The 25,889-nt window shown below is 44.4% G+C and overlaps 1 protein-coding gene across 7 annotated transcripts in view; it reads right to left on the reverse strand.

Annotated features, from left to right (window-relative positions):
- Positions 1-25,889, reverse strand: part of ARMC2 (armadillo repeat containing 2) — a 161,726-nt gene that overhangs the window by 47,428 nt on the left and 88,409 nt on the right. For 5 of the 7 annotated variants that reach the window (XM_074397618.1, XM_003935942.4, XM_074397615.1 and 2 more), the window contains 3 exons: positions 9,840-10,158; positions 1,264-1,386; positions 831-944 (listed from right to left, as the gene is read on the reverse strand). In XM_074397618.1, coding sequence (XP_074253719.1) covers positions 831-944; positions 1,264-1,386; positions 9,840-10,158 — 556 coding nt within the window. Of the gene's footprint in view, positions 1-830; positions 1,387-9,839; positions 10,159-25,889 lie in introns of those variants that run through there. The other 2 variants (XM_074397616.1, XM_074397617.1) reach the window with 2 other exon arrangements.

Genomic DNA, 25,889 nt, shown 5'->3' on the forward strand with positions numbered 1-25,889 from the left:
TCTTCCAGGCTGGAGTGCAGTGGCACGATCATGGCTCACTGCAGCCTCAAACTTCTGGGCTCAAGTGATCCTCCTGCCTCAGCCTCCCAAGTAGCTGGGACTACAGGCATATGCCACCACATATGGCTAATTTTAATTTTTGTAGAGACAGGATCTCGTTAGATTATCCAAGTTGATCTCAAACTCGTGCCCTTAAGCAATCCTTCCACCTTAGCCTCCCAAAGTACTGATATTATAGGCTTGAGCCGCTGCTCCCAGCCTGAACTCTGTCTTAATTGGAGTTTACTATTTCCAATTACTCTTCATACTGTATACCATTACTACATGAATACCGATGCAGAAGCAATACCCAAGATCGTTTTGTATGTTTTAAAACTTATGTGCATGAGATTCCTCTGTGTACATCCTCCTATTGCTTTTACATGCTAGATAACATTTTATCGCATGAATATACCATAATAAATTTAATGAATTTGTCCTCCTGTCTGTTGAGGGACCTTCAGGTTATTTCTACCTTTTGCTATTGTAAGCAAAATATAATAGACATTCTAGTACATAAAAGAGAATGTCTTCTTGAGTCTATGCCCCTGGATAGAAGTGATGGTTCAAGCTTCACTGTTTCTGTGAAACATTCACACACCCCATCTTGGAACACAGAAGGCCATTCACAAGGGAGAGGGGAACACTGCCTAGGTCCCTCTTGGCATCCTGAGCCAGGAGCCTTAAACATGTAGCTCTACAAATCTCAAAGCAGAAACAAAGATAACACTGTAATGACTCAAGTTCCAAAACCACTTGGTTGATTACGAATTCTAGTGTCATTAACTCACCATTGTTCTGCACGATGAAATCACAGACATCGCGGTCCTGGGAGAGATTTCCAAAAACGCGCACAGCCTCCAGGATTCCATCCATGTTGTTACTGACAAGAAGCTTTAAGAGCACTGGATTTGGTGACCAGATTAGGTAAATCCGTGAATTTAAGATTTAACTTAAAGGTTAATGGGAATCAACATCATACTAAATACTGATTATTTTTAAATGATAATAAAATGCAAATTGTAAGGGACTTTAGCAAGAACTAAGAAAGTAATTGTTCCCATTTCTAGTTTCCCCACATTCTAATTTCTTAGAATTATCAGGCTCTAAGACATTTTTGTACCAGAAGTCAGAAGATAGTAACGTCTGCAGCTCTGTGTTTAGTTAATAAAATCGAAACCTCAAATGAGCACTCATTTATCCAAATCCAACTTTGAACCTTACGTTCAGCAATATATAGCTTTTTGTCTTGAATTAAGGAATTCTTCACTTGGTAGTAAGATAAATTGTTGATTGTTGCTGTAGCATTGATCACCAGCTCCTCACAATCATCAAGTGACTTGTATTCTGAAAGGAAGGGAGGATAAGGGAGTCAAAGACCCATTGCAGGAGTAGAACCCAGGACGCTGTAACTACAGCAACAGCAATGCCAGGAGCATGCCGCTGTCACAGCAAGGTCCCTGCAAAGGCCCTGGAGAGGCACCTTTATGACTTTGTTTCCCCCGACTCCTCCTGCATGGAAATGCCCCAAATGCAAGGCCCGCTCCTGGCCAGAGTAGAGAGGATACTGTCAGCTCAATCCTTGCAGCCAGGAGGTCTGGAAATGCCCGCTGATCTGGGCCCTGGGTCTGAGGTAAAGCAAAGGGGCAGACCTGGCAGTGAGCAGAGCTGCCTCTAATCCCGCCAGTTTGCTGGGTCCTTGGGCTCTCCCAGGGGCTCTTCGGTGGAGTCTGTGCCCCACTTCCCACGCTGGCTACCAAGAGAAAAGCCCCAAGGTCATGATCCACCTGCCACTGTCAACTCTGTCTTCCCAACGCAGAAGACACCTCTGGCTTCCTCTACCACCCACCTAGTTCATCTCTTGGCGCCTGCTGGCTTCTCTTCTTCCACTTTTGCCTCCCTAAATCTATTCTCAACATAGCGATCCTTTAAAAGCAGTCAGATAAGGCCACCCACCTCATAACCCATGAATAGTCCGCCTCGTCTGGCCCACAGGACCTACCTGGCAGCTCCAGGGCTCACCTCTCTGGCCTCATTTGCTCCTCCTACTCCCAGACCCCTGGGACCAACCACACCGGCCTCCTGGCCTCTTGGAATATGCCAGCATGTCCCTGCCCGAGAACACGTGCACTGCTGACCTTCCTTCCGGAACATACTCTCCTCCCAGTTAGGCACTTGGCTCACTCCTTCCGTCCTCCCAGCGGTTGCTTAGATGACGCCCTGTTGTACATACTTTCCTTAACCTCCCTGTCTAAAATGGCACCTGTTCTCTTTTCTCTTACTCTGCTTTAATTTTCTCCATAGCACATATGACCACCTGATGTTACATAGGTGTTTAATGCTTGTCTTTCAGCCCTAAAATGTCAGCTCCCTGAAGCCTAGGGATGTGTTTATTTTATTCCTGGCTGGATTCCCAGCTTCTACTACAGTGCCCGGCACACAGTGAGTGCTGGATGCAAGAATGATCTCTCACTTAGCACAAAAGGCCCTTCATGGTTTTGTCCCTGCCTCCCACCCAGTCTCTGACTCATCTCTTGATGGTTCTGGCCACAGTGCGGAGGAGAGCTCCAAGTGACCTCAACATAGCATGGACGTGGCAATGGTGGAGATGCAGCAGAGTGGAGACTGTGCTTGGCAGAGGCTGGATGGGGGTGTGAGGGAGAGGAATCACCCTGGGTACAGCCTGGGTTTCTGGCTTATGTAATTGGGTAGATGTTGACCGCATTGCCTGAGTTAAGGGCACAGGAAGAGGGTCAAGTTCAGGGACAGGTCATGAGTTCAGCTTTAGATATGCTGAGATGCTTCTGAAGCAGCCCCAGGAGAGGAGGGGCAGGCAGTTGGATGCAAGAGTCAGGCAATTAGACCAGCCTGAGCAACACAGCGAAACCGCATCTTTACAAAAAAATTGGCCGGGCGCGGTGGCTCAAGCCTGTAATCCCAGCACTTTGGGAGGCCGAGGTGGGTGGATCACGAGGTCAAGAGATCGAGACCATCCTGGTCAACATGGTGAAACCCCGTCTCTACTAAAAATACAAAAAATTAGCTGGGCATGGTGGTGCGTGCCTGTAATCCCAGCTACTCAGGAGGCTGAGGCAGGAGAATTGCCTGAACCCAGGAGGCGGAGGTCGCGGTGAGCGGAGATCACGCCATTGCACTCCAGCCTGGGTAACAAGAGCGAAACTCCATCTCAAAAAAATAAAAAATAAAAAAATAAAAAAATAAAAAAAATTAGCCGGGCACAGTGGCACCCACTTGTAATCCCAGCACTTTAGGAGGCCAAGGCGGCCAGATCATTTGAGGTCAGGAGTGAGAACCAGCCTGACCAACATCACGAAACCTCATCTCTACTAAAAATACAACAATTAACCAAGTGTGGTGGCACACACCTGTAATCCCAGCTACTTGGGAGGCTGAGGCAGGAGAATCGTTTGAACCAGGGAGGCAGACGTCACAGTAAGCCAAGATCACATCACTGCACTCCAGCCTGGGTGGCAGAGGGAGACCCCATCTCAAAAATAAAAAATAAAAATAATTTTTTAAAAAAGTGCTGGGCAATCAGAGAAAGAATCATGAGCCCGGCAACACTGAACCAATGACCGCAGCTTGAACAGGCCACTGCCTCCCCTCCCCTCCTGTGCAAGTCCATCCAGCACCGGGAGAGCCCCCAGTCCTTCTCCACCTGATCTCCCCTGCTCTGGAGACCCCATCCCAGCCTGTAAGGGAGGCCACTCGGCACCTGCACACATCTTTGCTCATGACTTGCCCACTTCCCATTATTGAATAGAAAGTGCCTTTTATTTCTTGCATGAAACCAAAGGTTTTTCTCAGGGAACAAGCAGGGGGGCTATAAGCTGAGGAAGAGGACTGTGCTAGCTCTTACATTCTCCAACTTAACTATCACCCCCTTTGGCCTTCTTTTCCTGTTCATTAAAGAGAACAGCCTTTTTAAAAATTACGATGTTGAAAGGAAGGCTCAGTCATTTGCAGGCTGCAGAAGACGTACACTGGTCCTTCGGCCAGTGGTCCCTCTCGCTAGAGCAGCCAGAATAGGCCCAGTACCTGGTAGACACTTAGGGATACTTGGAAAAAGAAAGAATAAATGAAGACCTGATCTCCTGTTCTTTAGTTTAAGTACACAGAAAGGGAATAAGGAACTGAATTATTTTGGTTATCAATATGGATTCTACTATAAGGAAATATCCTAGTTGTGGTACAAGAAGGGACACAGGACCCCCAAAATTATTCCCTCTTGCTTTGGCCATGACTCTGGAGCCAGAACCCTATGCTTCTACTCACTGGCCATGTGAACTTGAACTCAAGTTATTTAACCTCCCTGGGCCTCAGTTTCCTTGACTGTGAAGGGGGCATGATCACTGCACCTACATTTAAAGAGTTGTTACAATGTTTAAACATATTCAGGGGCTTATTGAGTGCATGGCACATAGTGGGTGCTAATTAAGTGCTTATTAAATGAAGAGATGGGCCATCCAGAATGACAGCTGATGGGGAGCAACTCAGGTGAATGTCCAACGCTTGGGCACAGGGTCTACGGCCCTGGTTTCCTCCAGCCCCAGACTGATTACTCTAGGTCTTGGGCAGTGTTTGGGGATCTGCTTTTGGTAGGGATTTTGTGAGCTTGTCTAGAAAATGCAGGATAGCTCTTATGTGTCTGACCTCCCAAAGGACCACGCATTTGGATAGCAGGAATGGTGTCTGGTATCTGGGACTAGGGGTAGGTGCTCACAACTGCTAAGCATTTATCATGAACAGCACCAGGCACTTTACATGTAACCCTCAAAAGTCAACTACTAATAATGTTTTACATGCACTTACAAGAATTCACACCCACAATAATTAAATCTCAAAAGGTACATCTATCTCAGTCACCTTGGGCTGCTATAATACCATAAACTGGGTGGCTTGAGCCAACAGAAATTTATTTTCTCAGAGTTATAGAGGCTGGAAGTCCAAGATCAGGGAGCGTGTATGGTCAGGCTCTGGTATCTCTTCTTATAAGGGTGCTGACCCCAGCATGAGGGCCCCACCTCATGGCCTCATCTAAATCTAATGATCTCTCAAAGGCCTCATCTCCAAATACCATCACATGGGGGTTAGAACTTCATAGATGAATTTAGGGGTCAGATGAGAACACTGAGGCTTTGAGAAGTTCAAGACCTTACCCGACTTCACAGAGCACACATCTGAATAAATGTCTATTGGACCCTACTATCCTACTCTTCCCACAGGACCCTGCTGTAGCCAAGGACATGGTGTTGCTGAGTTCCCATTGGAGCTAGCTGGGGCAATAGACTGCTTCTAAAAAAGCATGATGGAACCATACTATCCTCTAGAACTGACTCATGGATATAAGAAAATCTGAAATTTGGACTTACCACTAAGGCAGCATATCTCTTGAGTCTGGTGGCATACTGAGGAGGCTGGTTCTTACTAAAAACATTATTTTTTCTTTTTTTAGACAGAGTCTTGCTCTGTCACCCAGGCTGGAGTGCAGTGGCATGACCTCGGCTCACTGCAACCTCCACCTCCCGGTTTCAAGCGATTCTCCTGCCTCAGCCTCCCAAGTAGCTGGGATTACAAGTGCCCACCACCGTGCCTGGCTAATTTATTGTATTTTTAGTAGAGACAGAATTTCACCATGTTAGCCAGGATGGTCTCAATCTCCAGACCTTGTGATCTGCCCACCTCGGCCTCCCAAAGTGCCGGGATTATAGGCATGGGCCACTGCACTTGGCCAACATTATTGATTTTTAAAAGACCCTAGGCAATGAGGCTGGCCTCTCTAGGCAAGTCCTGGGGTACAAGCAACTCCCTGTGAGGGGTGCAGGGCTAGAGGGAGGCAGGAAGAAAAGAACCCAAGGGATGCCCTTTCCACATAACTGGGGAGGGGGCCATGTGGCAAGAGCACATGTGACAAGAGCACTCCTCGGCTGGGAGGAGTGCTCAGCTCCGAGGGTAAACAGGACAGCAGCAGCTCTGACTTGAGTGGGCACCACCAGGCCAGGGGCATGACCATGGGCCCTTTCTATAGTCACAGTCACAGCCCAGCCCTGGCCCTGCGTTGCCCTAAGCTGTCAGGCCTGTCAGAGTGGGCAGGAGGCCTTTCCTGGAAGGTGATCACCACTCCACACTGATGCAGATAAAACAGGTAGGAAATCCCCAGATACCAGTGTAGAAAGGGCTTAGCAGGGCTTAGAAACTCACCCAGGAGTTGAACTGTACAAGGTGGAGGGGGGTGATTCTCTGTTGGGGTGACTTTTGCCCCTCAACAAACTTTTTTTTTTTTTTTTTTGGAGATAAAATATTTCAGGAGAGAATAGAGAAGGGATCACCTGAATTGCCCAAGGCATATTGGCAAGAGGCCTGACCGATCACAGGAGAGTAGGGTTTCTTCACTTCTGAAGTGGCCAGGCTAGTCTTGAATTCCTGGCCTCAAGTAACTGCTCGCCGTGGCCTTCCGAAGTGCTCAGATTACAGGCATGAGCCACTTCCAGCCTTTTTTTTTTTTTTGAGACAGGGTCTCACTCTGCTGCCTTGGCCGGAGTACAGTGGTGCAATCATGGCTCACTGCACCCTTGACTTCCTGGGCTCAGATAATTCTCCTACCTCAGCCTCCTGAGTAGCTGAGATCACAGGCATGTGCCACCACACCCAGCTAATTTTCTTTTTTAAATAGAGACAGGGTTTCGCCATGTTGCCCAGTCTGGTCTGGAACTCCTGGCCTCAAGCAATCTGCCTGCCTTGGCCTCCCAAAGTGCTGGGATTACAGCCCTGAGCCACTGCGCCTGGCCTTTTGCTTCTTTCTCCTACCCCAAAGCATCACTTTGAGTCAAAAGCAAGTTATTCATTCTTTCTTTATAGGTAGAAATGTAATTTCTAAGCTCATAAAATATGTATCACATGAGGCATTTTTCCACTTTATATGTGAATATTAACAATTGTGGGAAATGAATCATGCACGACTCTCCTTGGCTGTTCACAGCCATGTGCCCTAGCCCAGGTATTTGAGGTCTGGTCCTGAAGCCTTTCCTGGGCAGCCACAGTCAGGTAAAGAGATTAAGTCTACATCGGGTGAGAACTCACCCAGTGGGTTTCAGGTTTCTACTAGATCCTGAGGAGCCACAAAAGCTAACCTGGTTTCCTGAAGCACTGGGTCTCAACACTTACATGTGCAGAAGACTCACCTGGGGGCAGAGGAGGCATGAAAAGGCAGATTTCAGATTTCAGATTTCTAATGGCATTTTATAGAGGCAGTTTCTGGGCAGGGGCCAGAAACCAAAAAGGGTATTTTAATGAGTCCCACAGCTGATTCCACATCAGCCATATCCCTGGCTCTGGGCTGAGAAGCCCTGCTTGGTGTGGTGAGTGGATCTCAGGAAGGGGAAGGAGGTTCAGCAGATGTGGGCATGCTACAGAGCAAATGCTGAATGCTTTGAGGTTGGAACAGAAACTGAATTTGTCTCACAGCTACATGACTATTCTTCCACATGGCCTGATGTGCAGTCAGCAGCTTGGAAGAACTCAGGCCTGAACACAGAGAGTTTTGCATTATTTACATGGAAGTGGTAAGTCAGGGTACAGTTCTGAGTCAGAATGGAAGAGTCCTTTCTCGAGACAGCTGACATGTGAGGTGGAGTGTGAAGAAGCATGGGTCAGGGGCCTGGTGACTCTGCCACGTGCTAACTTTGTGACCTGTGAAAGTCACTCTATCTCTCTGAGCCTGTTTCCTCATCTGTGAAAATGATGCACGTACCCTTACATTGTTGTGAGGTAACAGATATGAAAATTAATTTTCAAGCGTAAAGCTCCATAGTGAAGCATGGCCTGGTCACTCACAAGCCCGCAGCTGGGTCTGCCTCCGTCCCTTAGCCACGTGCGCCTTGCTTCTCAGAAACTGGGGTTTCTCGTCTGTGCACGCGATGTCCCTTCACCATATATGCCAAATTCCTCAAAGGCATATACCTGCCTCCATTTTTAAAACCTTCTTCTAAACTGAATGTTGGTGTCCCCATGAATTCATATGTAAAAGCCCTATACCTTCAGTGTATTTGGAGATAGGTCTTGTGGGGAAGTGATAAAGGTTAAATGAAGTCAGGAGGGTGGGACCCTCATCTGGCAGAGCTGGTGCCCTTACAAGAAGGGGAAGGGACCCTAGAGTGTGCTGTCTTCAGCACGTGAGGACCTAGTGAGAGGACAGTTAACCACAGCCCAGGAAGGGAGCCTGCACCAGACCCTGACCCTGCTGGCATCTGGGACTTCCAGTCTCCAGAACTGTGGGAAAATACATGTCTGTTGTTGAGGCTGCCCAGTTTACAGGATTTTGTTATGGCAGCCTGAGCAGACTAAATGAAACTGAATGTATAGCACAGAACTGATTACCCAGAAAGAGCTCAGAAAATGGCTCCTGAGTTGAATAGTGTAGGTGAGGGGGAGCAGGGACTTCACAGGTTACTCCTCCAAAACACCATTTCGTCAGGCATTAAACTTCCTTCCAAAACAACAACATTGTTCACAAGTCTGGTTAGTAGTAGGTAATTTTTTTTGAGAGAGAGGGTCTCACTGTGTTGCCCAGGCTGGAGTGTGGCGGCACAATCTCAGCCCACTGCAGCCTCCGCCTCCTAGGTTCAAGCAATTCTGCCTTAGTCTCCCAAGTAGCTGGAATTACAAGTGCATGTCATCATGCCCAGCTAATTTTTCTATTTTAGTAGAGAAAAGAGTTTCACCATGTTGGCCAGGCTGGTCTCAAACTCCTGACCTTGTGATCCACCCACCTCAGCCTCCCAAAGCGCTGGGATTACAGGTGTGAGCCACCAGGCCTGGCTAGTAGTGGCTAAATTGATTACCCTGGGTTGCTGTTAATTTCCCTACACACTAGCAGGCAGAAATGCCTGTGGGAGATGATGCCTAAAAAGTGTAGGGGTACCATGGACTGAATTGTGTACCCCACAGAAGTCATATGTTGAAGGCCTACTCCCAATATGCTTGTATTTGGAGATAGGGCTTTGAAGAGATATAGCAGGTTACAGAGCCCATAAGAGTAGGGTGCTAATATGATAGGATTGGTGACTTTATAAAAAGAGGAAGGGGGGAGAGACTGTCCCCTATCCCATAAATGCTTGTACCAAGGACAGCCATGTGAGCACACAGTGAGTAGGTGGCTGTCTGCAAGCCAGGAACTGAACCAGCTGGCACCTTGATCTTGAACTTCTCAGCCTCCAGAAGCATGAGAAATAAATTTCTGACAAAGTTGCCCAGTCTGTGGCATTTTGTTATGGCAATCTGAGCTAATGCAAGGGGAATGAATAGGACTTGAATACTGGGGACTATAATTACAAATAATGTAAGAACCTGAAGAGGAAAAAAAAAAAGGAATTAATTTTAATCATGTGGATTGTCCACAATATTTGGGATTTGGGATTCTAAACTCAAATATTTGGAATTTTAAACTCTTTGTGGTTAGTTTAGCCAAAATTTGTTCATTTGCTAAGTATAATATTTACAAATTGCAATGTAATTCACAAACCATAAAATTGACCCTTTGAAAGTGTACAATTTGGTGGGTTTTAGTCATAAGCTCTATTACTACGTTTTCTTTTCCTTTTTTTAAAAATCTGGATTACTTTTAAGGCAGTTCTGAACAGAAGAGGAAATTTCCTTCACACAGCTAAGACTTTTTCGTAGGGAGCCAGTTGTGCTAGTAAAATCCTCATCACACCCCAGCCACAGAACTGTCTTTGGGAAAGGTGACTGTGCCTGCCGCAGCCAGGGGCCATGGTTCTCACCCAGCGTGGTCAGGAGCAGGCCCACTATCCCTGGGTTGGTGGCCAGCACCGGGCCCACGTCGGGGTGGATGGCAATGTTGGCCAGCACGCGGGTCAGCTTGATGAGCACGTCCTCTGCCTCTGACGGTAGCCTCTGTGCCCTGTACGGCTCGCCTCCTTGGCCCGCCGGCTTCTGGGAATGCAGATCGAGCTGATGGAAAGTCTGGAATAATGACAGCAGAGTTTGGATGCTCCCTTTCTCTTTGGAAAATTGTTCACGAGCCTGGTTATTTTTTGCGGTCAGGTTGCCAAGAATAAAAACGACACGAACGACTATATCCTGCAATAAATGAAAGACAGTCACAAGTGCAAAGGGGGCTAGAACACATTGTTAGGAAGAATATAGTATTGAATTTATTTGCAATTTAATTAACAGTCAAATGGAACACGTCTGGCTTCAACTCACTTTTATAGTATTTGATTCCCAAGATTAGTGCAAAGTGACAGAGGAGATTAAAAGCACTTGGCAGCAATGAAAGAATACAAACTGATTGATGCGATCAGCAACGTCTACTACCTTCAGATCCTTCGTCTGAAATTCTGGCTCACCTTTCTTTTTCTCCTTCAGAGAACAATTAGTTGAGTGGGACAGCATTACTACAAATGTGTCATGTAAATCTAAGTTTTGACAATAGCCGGTTTCTTGAACATCCAAATCTTCCTTAAAATTTCATCTCCTGCTGAAGCACTGTGTTTCTGAATTTGGGTAGGATTGACACTTGGGGCTGGATAATTCTTTGTTGTGGGGAGGTGCCCTGTGCATTGTAGAGCGTTTAGCAGCATGCCCGGCCTCTACGCACTGGATGCCAATACCTCTCCTGATGTGACCGCCAAAACTGTCCCCAGTGGAGAAGCACTGTGCTACATAGCTATACTACTTTAAGGCAGTTCCTACCAATCCTTGCCCAGGGTGGTGGTTATGAGTGACACTTTTATAATTGTTTGCTAAATTGTGCATACCCATTTTATGTACTTTTCTGTATACAGGCTATATTTCACAATTTTGAAATGTTTTTATAAACCCTAAGCTGAGAACATTTTAAAATTAATTATGGTTAAAATTAATGGTTTCTGATTTTTGTACCCACAAGATACAAAAATCACTGTGTTTTTAGTTTGACAACAACATCCAGATAGATAAATCCAGATCAGCCTCCCTGTGGGTGTCAAAGAAGATAACCTGGGAGGTGGAGATTTTAAAGGAATACTCATTGAAGGGCTACAACTGGCCTGCATAGCATTTCATATTTATGTATGTATATATAGCGCCAGGCACTGTGCCATTTTATAGACAAGAAACTAGAGCCTGGAGGAGCTGCCCAGGTCACATGGCTGGTGAGGGGGTAAGGTCAGAATTTGATTCTGGGGTTACCCAGACTCTGGAGTCCTTTCTACACCAGCTTCTACCTCCCACACAGGGTGTACTTTTTCCTCCTAGTTTGCCTTCTTGCAGAACAGTTAAAGAAATTATCTCCGTTTAAAATGCAAATATGTCACCAGAAGGGATGACAATAAACCTGATTTTGTTGATCAGATCAGTAGTTAGTGGCAGCCTTAAGAAAAGGGGACAAAGGGCCAAGGGTTGGGCACATTTTCATCAAGGAGCACAGGTCCAGGTGCCACGCCAGGGGCCCCCTGCAGGGTGTCAGGTGTGGCCAAGAAACTGGGGACAATTGGGGGCAAAGTACACCTTTTGGATTTACCTAGGCCTTCTCTGCCAACACCAACTTGTTCCTGCTTGTTCTTGCTTAAAAAAAAAAAAAAAAAAAAAGTTTTTCCTAGCACTCACTGGCAGGGAAGAAGTGAGGCTGCTGCCTGCACAACAGAAAACCCTCTGCCTAGCATGTAGGAAGGACAGCGGCTACCACTACAGCAAGAACTGGAGATGGACCAGGAGAGAGTTCATTTTCGGAAACATTTCAGCTCGCAGCATTCAACCAAGCATAGTGGTCATCCGATTAGGAGCCCCCGCTCCTGATTCCACCCGGGGGAGACAGAATGTTAGTCCTCAGATAAGTTCTTAGTGCCAGGGGCCTAGGAATACACACACATAACCGAATCTGAGAGCCAATGCTCTGAAGAGTTTCTCACCCACTGAGAAGACAAGGCTAACATATGTGGGGAAACAGCAAAGACTAAAACAGAGAAGGAAGAAGTAGACACGGAAGGGGATTAGGAGTCTCAGGTCCAGAGCCAGGCGGGCTGGGCTCACACAGGTGCTCGGCCTCTCTGTGCATCCATTCACTTATTTGCAAAATGGAGACACAATTCATACTGTGAGATCACATGAGATACAACAGGCAAAGCACAAACTGTATTGAGTAATAATTCGGGCATTGCTGTGAACTCTTTTCATATCCTATCAATAAAATGCTAACTAATAGCAATAAACTTTGTGGCATAGGCCCAGCAGTCTTACAAGAGGTTTGAAAAGAGGATGCTCCAGGAACAGCGTCAGTCAGCAGAGTTATGACGAGAGAATTTGAGTTCAACCTTGGAAGCTGTGAGATGCCGAGATATGTGGTGCAGAGGATTGGGTTGGGCTGGCAGGGGAAGACAAGTCTTTTTTTTTTTTTTAACTTTTTAGGCTCAGGATACATGAGCAGGTTTGTTACATGGGTAATCTTGGGCCATGGGGGTTTGGTACGCAGATTATTTTGTTGCCCAGGTACTACGTTTACTACCCAAAAGTTATTTTTCTTGATCCTCTCCCTCCTCCCCACCTCTACCCTCAAGTAGGCCCCAGTGTGTGTTGTTCCCTTCTTTGTGTCCATGAGTTCTCATTGTTTAGTTTCCATGTATAAGTGAGAACATGTGGTATTTGGCTTTCTGCTCTTGCATTAGTTTGCTAAGGATAATGGCCTCCAGCTCCATCCATATTCCTGCAAAGCACATGATCTCATTCTTTTTTATGGCTGCATGGTATTCCATGATGTATATGTACTACACTGTCTTTATCCAATCCATCATTGATTGATATTTAGGTTCTATGTTTTTTCTATTAAGAATAGTGATACAATAAACAAATGTGTGCAGTGTCTTTATGGTAGAATGATTTATTTATATTCCTTTGGGTATATACCCAATAATGGGATGTCTGGGTCAAATGGTTCTGTTTTTAGTTTCCTTCCTTCCTTCCTTCCTTCCTTCCTTCCTTCCTTCCTTCCTTCCCTCCCTCCCTCCCCTCCCCTCCTCCCTCCCCTCCCCCCACCTCCCCCCTCCCCCCTCCCCATCCCTCCTTCCCTCCCCCCCTCCCCCCTCCTCCCTCCTTCCCCCCCTCCCTCCCTCCTTCCTTTTTTCTTTTCTTTTCTTTCTTTCTTTCTTGACAGAGTCTTGCTCTGTCACCCAGGCTGGAGTGTAGTGAAGTAATCTCAGCTCACAGCAAATTCCATGTCCTGCGTTCCAGTGATTCTCCTGCCTCAACTTCCCAAGTAGCTGGGATTACAGGCATGTACCATCACACCTGGCTAATTTTTGTGTTTTTAGTAGAGATGGGGTGGGGTTTCACTATGTTGGCCAGGCTAGTCTCGAACTCCTGACCTCAAGTGATCCACCCACCTTGGCCTCCCAACGTGCTAGGATTACAAGCATGAGCCACTGTGCCTGGCCTGATTTTAGTTTGAAGAAGAGATTGAGAGTGTATCTGGGACTATCTCCTTCCTGGGCCAGGGGTCACCTTGTCACTCTTCAATTACCTGACTATTCCCCAAAGAAGATACTTATGGGCCTTAAGCCTAAAACAAGTACATACAATTTGATTATAATACCTGAATCCCACTTCACATAAAATTTGAAGGGTTACTTCAAATAATGCCTGGTGGCAAAGGCCCTGCCCTGGGCTCTGAGTTGGTAGCTTCTCCTCCATCCTGATCAGACCCAACAGAAAAGCAGAAAATCAGTTTTCCAACCAGGACAGACAGCATTTCCAAGAATTAAGCATCTTTTCTTTTTCTTTTTTTTTTTTTCCAGATGGAGTCTTGCTCTGTCACCCAGGCTGGAATGCAGTGGTGCCATCTTGGCTCACTGCAGCCTCCACCTCCCAAGTTCAAGCAATTCTCCTGCCTTAGCCTCCCGAGTAGCTGGGACTTCAGGCACGCGCTGCCATGCCCAGCTAATTTTTCTGTTTTTTAAGTAGAGACAGGGTTTTATCATATTGGTCAGGATGGTCTTGATCTCTTGACCTGGTGATCCATCTGCCTTGGAGTCCCAAAGTGCTGGGATTACAGGCGTGAGCCACTGTGCCCGGCCAGAATTAAGCATCTTAAAGAAAAACTCCACCTGAAATTTTCTAAGCTGAGGACTATAAACAAAAATTTTGTGTGAACTCTGATACATGTTTTCTGCTTAAAGACTATATGAGTTCTAGTTCTGAACATCCTAATAATTAATAACAATAGCAGCATAGTGGTATCAGCAACTAACACATAGTACTTATGATGTGCCAGGCAGGCATTGTCCTAAGCATTTATGTATACAAATTAACTAATTCACTAAAAATGATAACTTCCACTTCTTTAATCTGAACAAAGTTATTCACAGTATCTTTTACAATCTAAACTGCAATCTCCCTCACACACTTGACAGCAGTGATGTTAATAAGTTTTGGACTTCATCATGTTCCTGGAATTGTGCTCTCTTCTCTCACTTCCATAAAAGCATGTTAAACAAGACAGGAAAGGCATCATAAGTGATTTTAAGTGATTGCTTAAGGAATTTAATCAATAGTTGCATTCTGTACCCTAAATTGCTACCTGGACTCATCAATTTACCTTCTAAAATGTCATGGCATCTTCTAAGCATGCTGGATTGTTATTTTTTTTCTTACCAGGCCTTGCTGTTTCACCTCCATCTACCTGCTCCTGCTTTTCTCTCAGTCTAGCTCAGTAGGATTCTCCAGCCCTGTGCCACCTCCAGCTATCAGTGTTGGTTGGCCAGGACTGAGATCAGATCCCTGGTAAAAGCAGATTTCCTTAGTGGGCATCATTCTTCAAAATTCAAATTACCTCTCCCCACTGTCACATGCAGTCTAATCTGGGAAGAATAAGTGCTGCTTTTCTTTTTCTAAAAATTCCTTCGGGCCCCTTCTTCTTCTGAAATTCTTTTGATTCTATCACCTCTGTAGGTCCTAACGTGGCTGAGATTCAGCCTCCAGTGCGGAAGAAGAAGTGCTAAGCTGCAGGTCAGGAAGAGTTAACACTGTTATAGTACTGCTTTTCCTGCTTCAGATGGAAAAGGAGGGGGTGGTTCCTGGCAGCCACGGTGCCAACTGAAGCATGGCATGCGAGATCAACAAATGGGATGGCAGATTGCGCCGTCTGCAGCACCAAACTTCCAGCAACTGCTATCTCTGCTTACTGTTTTTGTCCTGTTTTTCAGGGTTGGCTGAGGCACTTTTTCTTTTCTTTTTCCCCCCACCTTTCTTAAATGTCTTCTCCATGGATCTAGGGAGCATGGAAGACGACAAAACAGAAGCCGTCTCACAGGAGGTCGGCAGAGGTAGTGTTTTCTTATCTCCATACCAGGGATGGTCTTTACTCATCTGGAACCCTGAAGGAGGCCGAGGAAGAGAGCTTTCCAGGGCTGAGCAAGAGTTTCTTCTCCTCACCAGGGGTGGCCCCTACTCCCAAACCACGCCCTCCAAAGTCCTCCCGACTGAACCAAAGTCTGTGCTGGGCAGGATCACAGAAAGGTTATCTACTGTCCCACAGCCCGAGCCATCTCCAGTCTACAAAATATGACTTAAACATTCTATAAAGATTTGTAAAAACTGGTTTAATTTTTAAGGCCAAAATCATCCATTTTGAGAGAGCACCAATTCCACAGCAGAAACCGATTCATCAATATGCAGCTCTCCTTTGAGGCACAGATTCTCTCTTTTATTCTTGGACAATATCTGAGAATCATCTATAAATTAACACTCCACTTCTATAGCATTTTTATTAAATTTAACACAAAGTTGCATATTCATATCATAACTATGTGGTTTTGAAATAGCAAAATGAAGATGAATCAAGAGAGATCTTTTTTTTTTTTCCCTAAAGAAGGCAGTCTAGTATAACCAGTTCATATCAACTCTCTAATTTTGCTTAAAACAGAATCAGCTTAGCAACAGCTACAGCCAACCAGAGCTTAGACAAACAGGTACACTGAACAGAAGAGACTGACCTCAAGAGAGCTTTCCAGTTAGAGCCAGAGGGATATTTTCCTTAGTTTTGCAGATGTTGTTCCCTAATGAGCAAGCAAGTTACTCAATCTGAGTGGGCCCCACAAGCCTGTGAATGAAATTACTTTCACTGGAACAAAACAAGGAACAGGGCACCGCTCACCGGAATGGTCTATGTTGAGTTCCAATGGCAGCAGCATTGGCAGTAGCTGTTGAATGTTACTTTCCATGGGAGAGGCGTTGGCCTAAAGCCAATGAAAGACATTTTTACACCTATTTGGAGATGTGGAAACTGAGGCTCCAGGAGACTCATTAAGTAACCTCAAAGTCAAATGCTGGTGAAGAGAAAAGGCAGGACTTGAATGATCATCTCTGTCCACACGGATGGTTTCCAAAATCACCTTCAGCCCAGCTCCTCATTCCTGATGATCATCGCCTTTGCAGCCCCACAGCCCCCCAGCCCCAGCATCTCTGATTCCTCTCTATCTCACTCCCCTCATCAAGCAGTCATCTCAAAATGTCCCCAGCTCCCTCCTGTCCATGCCCACCTGGGCTAATCTGTCTGTAGACTGTTGTCAGAGGCCCTTTCCAGGCTTCTCTCTCTGCCATTAACCCTAACACCACTTCTCAAAGCACAGCTCTTCCCTTTGCTCAAAAACTTCCACTGCCTACTAAGTGAATGTCAAAGCCAGGATCTAATGCACCATCTGGCCCCGCGCGACCACTTCTGCGCTACCTCGCATTACTCTCCGCCCACAGCCAGCCGAAGTGAACACATTCCTCCGCGACTCCCACACCCTTCCTACCGTACCTTAAAATAACTGATGTGCATAATGTTGACCGTAGGGAAGAAACAGTATCAAGCTGTCATAGAAAGAATAAACTATGTTCAGCAGACTCCACTTAGGAGGGAACTGCGTCCACGAAGTAAAGAAAAACATTTGAGAAAGATTTGTAAGAATGGGTTGAAATTGAAGGGGATGTAAATATGCTTAAAATCTGAACTCTCTCTTAACCAGAAGATTAATCAAAATGCCCTGTTTAAAATATGGTTACGAACTTCTCCTGCCTGAGAGCTGAATCAGGATTCACAATGTGCTTTGTTTATCCTACTTTCCAACCTCAAACAAAACGCAAACATGAATTGAGCTTGCAGGTGGCTTGAAAACATACATTTTAGCAAACTGGAAGAGAGACTGTGCACTACTGCAAAAATGCTAACTGACCATCCGGCACCGAAAGTGGGTCAAGAGTTTGCCTACATGTTTAACTATATAAAAGAGAAGAATCTGAAATGCTGAAGACTCAAAAGCTTCTAAGTAGAAAATCATTTTAAAACCAGAAGAGATTATACTTGATTCCTCCATCCATCTATCCATTCTATCAGCAATTATTTACTGAGAACCCACGATATGCCTCTGAATGTCACTCAAAAGTACCAGGGCAATGCTAGAATTTCACTGTGCTCAGTTCTTTCTGAAGCCAGCAGACATAAATCAGGCATTTGGGTTCCGTGCTGAGCGGGAGAAGAGCCAGTTCCACAAGGGCAAAGCTGGCAGGAGCTGGAAAGAATGAACAAGCTAAGGGCGTATTGTGCGGCCTGCCTGGTCAGGGGCGCAGACCAAGGCCAAGGCTGAAAAAGGAGCAAGCTCAGCCAAATGCTCTCGACACCCACTGGGAATGTGCCTGCAGAGGGGCTGGGAAGACAGCCACAGGGTGTGCTCCTGCCAGGGAGGAGGCAGAGGGCAAGCTGAGAGCCAAGTTGCCCTACAAAGGCACCAGGGGAAGGGGTGGAGGCACCTTCCTAACCAATCCTCGATGGCCTAAAGAGGATGGAAGGGGACGAGAAGGCACCTTCCCTCTGGACCGCTGAAAGGCTGTGGTCACATTCGAGATGAAACAACTAGAAAAATGGCAGTTGGTTTTGCTTTCAGCCCACACTGTTCAGACATTCCAGCTCTCATTTCTGACACCACGATGGCTAAGCACTCCAAATCCCTGTTCACTGTGCATACATGTCTGAAGACAGCAGCTTATGCCTATAGAAGTCTAAACAGAATGAGAGAGGTGGGACTTTAAAAGCAGCACAACCAGAATGAGTCTGGCAGTTCCCAGGATTTGCAAAGGCTCTGACGACAGTCCTGCTGCATCTGGAAGCTCTGTTGTAAGAGAAACAAGAAATTAACCATATCTAAACGTGAAGAGAGTTAAATAGACAGTGGGTCAATAGACACATGCGATGGGAATGTTGATAAAGGTTGTTCTTTTTGATCATGACCTTTGCAAAATATTGCCCGTCTTTTGAAAGTATTATTTGAGGCATTTTACCAGATCTCTTGCCCAGTAGATATTTACAGAAGAAATGGGGAAAATCCCTTCATGTTCTTCCAAAAAACAAACCCAAACGTATTTTCCTGAGATGCTAAATGTAGCAACACTGACGTCAGAGGCGCCTCCTGAGGCAGGCTCTGCCTCCCAAAGGCTGATAGCAACCCCACTCCCTCCTTCGTTATTAAGCCCATCTGCCTGCACATTTGTTTTGTACCAAATGCAGTTTATACCATAAAGCAGACAATATGTGCATATTTCTTAAATGAGATTTGTCATTTAATTGAATTTTGGCCAGCGTTTTTAATAGATATTTTACCTAACTCTGAAGTTTAGCTTTCATACGGCATCAAGCCAACTGAGAGGCGGTTTCATCTCAGTGTGTGTGTGTGGGAACTGGAGTTACTAGTTGCATCATGGATCTCGGACAAATTAACCACATAGACATGAGCCAAAGAAGTTTCCCTTGCTCTCTCTGCGGAAGTCATTTATGGGAGCCGGGAGGAGTGGATGCCTTTTCGTTGAGACTGTTTGTGTTAGAAACCCAGGCCATGCACGCAGCCATCACATACAGATGGAGACAGAGGCCCACTTCGCTGAGGGCCATTGTGCAAAGACAGGGGGTGTAAAGCAGACCATATTCTAAGTGAACTCATCACTCTCAATTTATCTGTTGCAAACTACAACATTTACATATGCGTAGATACTGAACTGTCTCAAAACAGGACATCTGCAGGGAGAGTTAGTAATTCTTTTAACGGAATTTGGGGCTTGTTTCACTAGCAAATGAATCAACAGCTAGTGGCCTGTCTAGTCAACTGAACTGACGGCGCCCTCCCCTTGGACAGGGTCCTGAGAAGAGCCTGTGCTCATCTCTTTGACGCGAGTCTGACAGCGAAGATTTGTGAAAAGACTAATGTACCACCCTGTGTTCTCCAGCTAAGAAATCATTCCTCAGCTGCCTGTGCAAAAGGCCAAGGGCCAGTGGTTCTTACCACTTACTGGGTATGGTGGGTCTTGTCAACTTGGTTCCTACTGTGTCAGGAAGAGCCACTGTCAGCTACCCTCCTGTAGAGAAAGACTGACCCTGTGTGGCTGATGTGATTAATCACTTTAAAATCTTTTGATGTTTTATGGGAACCTCTCTGCTGTCAATACTGGGGAAAATGGTTTTATTTAAAGAGCCACTTTAATAACTTATACCATAGGGTCTCAAAACCTGCTGCTCTTTTGGGTCACTTGAGAAGTCTCTTAAAAATAGGTTCTTGAGACCCATCCCAGACCTGAATCAGAATCTCTCTGGGTGGGGGCCTGAGCACCTATACTTCTAACTTTTAATTTTTTTTCTTTTTTTAAAATTTTACTTCAAGTTCTGGGGTCCATGTGCAGATCCTGCAGGGTTATTACATAGGTACACACCTGTCATGGTGGTTTGCTGCCTCTATTCCCCACTCACCTACATTAGGTATTTCTCTTAAAGTTATCCCTCCCCAATCTCCCCACCCCCTGTTACCCTTCCCCTAGCCCCCTGTCACCCAACAGACCCCAGTGTGTGATGTTCCCCTCCCTGTGTCCATGTGTTCTCATTGTTCAACATCCACTTATGAGTGAGAACATGCAGTGTTTGGTTTTCTGTTCTCGTGTCAGTTTACTGAGAATGATGGTGTCCAGATTCATCCATGTCCCTGCAAAGGACATAAAGTCATCCTTTTTATGGCTGTATAGTATTCCATGGTGTATACATGCCACTTTTTTTTTTATCCAGTCTATCTTTGATGGGCAACTGGGTTGGTTTCAAGTCTTTAAATTTTTTTTGTTAAACTCAAATTTATGTGGAAAATAAGCTTAAGGGTTCTTTTTGCTTTTGTCTTTTTTTTTTTTTTTTTGAGACAGGGTTTCACTGTGTAATCAGGCTGGAGTGCAATGGCTCAATCTCAGTTCACTGCAACCTCCACCTCCCAGACTCAAGTGATTCTCTTGCCTCAGCCTCCCAAGTAGCTGGGATTACAGGCATGGGGCACCACACTAAGCTAATTTTTGCAGGGGTTTTTGTTGTTGTTGTTGTTGTTGAGACAGAGTTTTACCATGTTGCCCAGGTCTTCAACTCATAAGGTCAGGCAATCCACCTGCCACAGCCTCCCAAAGTGCAGGGATTTCATATGGCATCAAGCCAGCCAAGAGTCTATTTCATCTGAGCCACCTGTGCTCAGCAGAGCAGCTGTATTTTTAAAGCTCCCTGGGTGAATCTGAGGATAAGCCAAGTTGGGGTGCCACTCTGATTTAAATCAAGAAAAATTTAGAAAACTCACCTCTTGAATATCTATTATTTGTCTTTATAATGATGGTTTAAAAAATGATATACATTCTTGTAAATGTAAATCCTCATTCCTCATAAATAATCCTCAGAGTACAGGTGTATAGAAAATAAAAGTGAAACTACTCCCTAACCCCTCCTGTCAATGGACTTGATTCAGACTTCATATACTTGAATATATAAAGTATATTCAGACTTCTCATATGGTGAAATCAAACTTTACCTTGACAAGAAAAAAAGAATGTAAAAATAATGGAAAATTTTGTGACTTCTGGTATTTTCTCATATAATTCTAATTTCTTTCCCCCTTTAATGGAAAACAACAGCAGATGGGGAGGAAATATTCTGCTTCTTCCAACAGCAACTGGCCCTGGTGCTACCTGGTTCAAAACAGGATTTCCCCCTTGGTGGACTGCAGCAGCCACTGGCAGCTTCCTGTGAAGCTCCCCATCCGCTGATAAGATCAGTTCAAGAGGCGAGTGTAGGTGACATTTCATTTATCACTACAAAGGGGTTGTTTTTTTTTTTTTCTTTTCTTTCTTGTGCTTTTCAGATTTCTGTTTCTGTGTTTTTGGAAACACAATTAGCCATAAACATGATTTGAAAAATGAAACCTGTGCTGATTCTAAATGTAGTCCTCAGGCTTTCAAGACAGAGGCAATACTAACCTCCCAGAACAAAACCAGGGAAGGTCTCCTGACTCCTGATTGTCTAATCCAGGCGTCCCCAAACTTTTTACACAGGGGGCCAGTTCACTGTCCCTCAGACCATTTGAGGGCCGCCACATACTGTGCTCCTCTCACTGACCACCAATGAAAGAGGTGCCCCTTCCTGAAGCGCGGCGGGGGGCCGGATAAATGGCCTCAGGGGGCCGCACGCGGCCCGAAGGCTGTAGTTTGGTGATGCCTGGTCTAATCACTTGGCGATAGCTACACATATTAAAAGACTACAAAGCTTCCAAAGCATTTCTCTACAGCCCAAGCTAGTTTTGCGGGGATATTTCCTAAAGCTGAAATAAAAATAATTATAGGAAGTAATAATTCTGTTTAAATAAGTTGCTGGAAGGCTCATTCATGTTTCCATGATCAGTTTGAAGCCTCAGCATTCAAGTAAATCCCAGGCGCAGCAAAGTGTCTAACCACTGCAGATCAATACACTCACAACAGAACATTAAGAAAAGAGAAACATTAACAAATCATATTCAATCGGATACCTGGGCCACAGGAAACATGAGACTAAGATGCTATGCTGCTCTGAAGTAATTCTGTTTGGCTGTTGATGGCAGCCCAGCCGTGTGAAAATTGTGAGAAAAAATTCTTACCATTTCCTCCTCCGAACTAGGAAGAAGAAAGCAAATATTTAGAAAGAAGTACTTGAATATTAGAAAAAAAATTTTTTAACACTTTACAGGTGCCAAATCATTTCACATACTCAAAACTCTTTCTTTCAGCACTAACCATGAGCTTACTTTGCCAAGCCTCATCTCGGTCTATTAGGACAAAGTCTGCGTGGTTTAGGAACTCGCAGAAGTGGGCAGGACAGCTACAGAACAATAACCATTTGGAGAACCGCTAAAGAAATGTTTATGAAGACTTATGGAAACTTCTGGTTAACGATTTTAGGAAGTAGTTGGGACACACAACTACTTCCTTGCAGCCTAAATTCTTTCCCTGCTCTTCTAAAATATTTTGGTTTTGAGGAAAATATAAATTATGTATTTTTCTTGCTAGAAAGAAATCAAAGTGATGGCTCAAAATTACAACATTTCAATGTTTATTATAAGTAAGTATTGAGTCAAAGTATAATTTTTTAAAAGTTAAAAACATGACTCTCACAGGCTCATTAAAGGAACACACTTAAAAAGTATTTACCTCATTAATGAGGGAGACAATACCATGGTAAAGTTTGTTCCGAGCACAACTGAAGAACTGGGAATTTATAGGCACTTAAAATTTCTGGGTTATATACACACCTGACAAATGCCTACAAAGTCATAAAACCATAACTTTTGAGGTGATCCTGTCTATCAGACTGAAACCTACAAATTCATGTGTAACTTCATTGTGTCTGGGCTCTAACCAAATAGTAAACAGCAAGTTCAAACACCAATAGGTTGGTCTAGAGAACTAATCCCTGATTGGGTCATTAAACAATGCCTTGGCATGCCTTTCTCAGGACGTGTCTCCCCCTTACCTTACCGCCTCCACACCTTATCTCTAAGAGTTTCATAGCTTTTCTTAATAATAGTGTCATGATGAAGGGCATACTGCTTGGGTTCTCAGCTCTGAGTGTACTATCTGGGGGAACTAGCTATGTTAGTCTTAAAAATGTTGTACTGATGAGGGAGAAATTGACCGGTCTTGCTTGGGAGTCCTCACAGAAGAGCAGACACGAGAGCTACAACTTGAAATAAGGAATTGGCTTTGAAGAGAAGTCAGAGACATTTCATCAGAGCCCCTTAGGCTCTTCTCATTAAGTCTGTTCATATTCAATTGTATTTCAGACTGTTTAGTCTAAAATATCTATCTGGCTGTCTGGCTGTCTAGCTAGCTAGCTAGTGATCAATGGCTCACTGCAGCCTGGGCTCAAGCAATCCTCCCACCTTAGCCTTCTGAGTAGCTGGGACAACAGGCATATGCCACCATGCACAGCTAATTTTTTGTTTATAGAGAAGCGGTCTCTCTATGTTGCCAGCCTCTCTTTCTCGCTCTCTTTTAAAGATATTTCACCTTGTTGCCCAAGCTGGACAACTCCTGGGTTCAAGTGATCCTGAGTAGCTGGGACTAAAGGCTCGTACCACCACACCTGGCTTATGTGTTGATATAGGAGTTAAAAAGAAATTATTTAGGCAGATAGTGAGGGTAAGGAAGTTCTCAGGAAGGTTTTCCTTTTAATGAAAAGCAGCCCCCAAATCATTTCTTTTGTAACAAAGAGCAGCCTGTAAAATCGAACTGCAGACATAGAAAGGCAAGCTAGAAGCATCCATGGGTGAATGCTGTCAGCTGTGCCAATAGGAAAAGGGCACCTGGGACTAGGCATGCCCACCATGGCGGCTTCATCTTCCTTTCTCTTTGCCACCAATGTGTATAGTAAGGAGCAGGTAACATGGCGCAGCCAAGCAAAGACCCCACTTGTATATAAGGAAATTAGGATGGGATGGCCAGTTTCCATGCACGCTATGTAAACATCACACCTGGTCCAAAAAATCTTTGGGCCCTATGTAAATCAGACATCACCTCCTCAAGCCGATCTATAAAACCCTGTGCACTTTGCCACAGGCTGAAAGTCCACTCAGCTGCCTCTCCAGCATGCAGGAGAGAGAGCTGTTCTCCTTTCTCTTTCTCTTTCTTTTGACTATTAAACCTCCGCTCTTAACCTCACACCGTGTGTTTCCATGTCCTGGATTTCCTTGGCATGAGGCAATGAACCTCGGGTGTTACCCCAGACAATGACATCACTTCAGTGTGACTTTCAACAAGCTTGATTATGAGGTTTCCCTGCTGATTGCAAATAACTGCAAAAAAGCAGGTAAAGATTACCAAAGGCAGAGGTAGCAACCAGTAGAAAAGAAGAAAGAAAATCTACAAAGAAGATGCAGACATTTAAAGAACATCAACAGACACAGGCTTCCCATGTGGGACAAACAGCCTCTAGAGCAATAATTAATGCTTATAATAATGACCTTTGGTTTCAAGAGGTTAAGCTACTTTTAATATCTTCTAAGAAGGAAAAGAAACATGTAATCAACTTGAATATGATTTTTGCCACATGATTAAATTTAGTGATTAAAGTGATAACATGCATTTCTTTGGTGGTTCTGAATGAACATGTTACTGTACATAGTCCTTTTTGGAAATTAAAATAATTTTAATAGGCGTATTAGTCTGTTCTCACATTGCTACAAAGAAATACCTGAGATTAGACAATTTATAAAGAAAAGAGATTTAACTGGCCCATGGTTCTGCAGACTATACAGGAAGCACGATGATCTGCTCAGCTTCTGGGGAGGCCTCAGGAAACTTACAATCATGGCAGAAGGTGCAAGGGAAGCAGGCATATCTTACACGGCCGGAGCAGGAGGAAGAGAGAGAGCAGGGCAAGGTGCTACAAACTTTTAAATAAGCCGATCTTACGAAAACTCACTCACTCACTATCACAAGAACAGCACCGAGGGGATGGTGCTAACTTATTTATGAGAACTCTGCCCGAATGATCCAATCACCTCCCACCAGGCCCCATCTCCAATATAGGGGATTACAATTCAACATGAGATTTGGGTGGGGATAAAGATCCAAACCATATCAATAGAAAAATAAAACTGCTATATAAATCAACAGAGAAGAATATGGTTTCTTAAACATCAGTTTTGCTTTTTAGATAACCATTGGTCTAATGTGAAAAGTAGTTTAGTGAAAAGTATAGTAAAATTTTATGCCAATTTAAACTTTAGGACATTTAGGCTGAGTGCAGTGGCTCACACCTGTAATCCCAGCCAGCACTTTGGAAGGCTGAGGTGATAGGATTACTTGAGCCCAAGTGTTCCAGACCAGCCTTGGCAACATAGTGAGACCCCATCTTTATTTTTAAAAACAAAAACAAAAAGCAAAAAAACTTTAGGATTTAGTTACTTGAACTAGAAAAAGCATACTTTCAGCCATACTGATATCTCTAGTCTCTCATATTGGTGAGATACCAGGATTTTTGTTGTTTTATTCTATATGGCCATCATCTAAGCTCCAACCAGATAAACAAAAAGTATCTACTAGTAATGCTAGAAAACAATAAGTACTATTTATAAGTACTCAATTAATGAATTTTCTTCCTTTAAAAAATTGTAAGTTTGAAAATTCTAGTGCATATTTGAAAATTCCAGTGCAAGGCAAATAAATCTTCTCTAATTAAAGTCATCTAAATCACCCAAGATCAAAGCACCAAAGCAAAAAAAAAAAAAGTAATGATGAGAAAATATAATTATAATTATAATTCATAACATTAAATTACAAAATAAAATATATAAATAGATATCTTTTAAGCATAACATCTAAAAGAATTCTTTTGGGTTGTGGCAGTGGCTCACACCTGTAATCCCAGCACTTTGGGAGGCCACGGTGGATGGATCACTTTGCACTCAGGAGTTTGAGAACAGCCTGGACAACATGGTGAAACCCCGCCTCTCCAAAAAAAAAAAAAAAATTAGTGAGGTGTG

The sequence above is a fragment of the Saimiri boliviensis genome, chromosome 4 (assembly GCF_048565385.1).
Source record: "Saimiri boliviensis isolate mSaiBol1 chromosome 4, mSaiBol1.pri, whole genome shotgun sequence".
NCBI classification, from domain to species: domain Eukaryota; kingdom Metazoa; phylum Chordata; class Mammalia; order Primates; family Cebidae; genus Saimiri; species Saimiri boliviensis.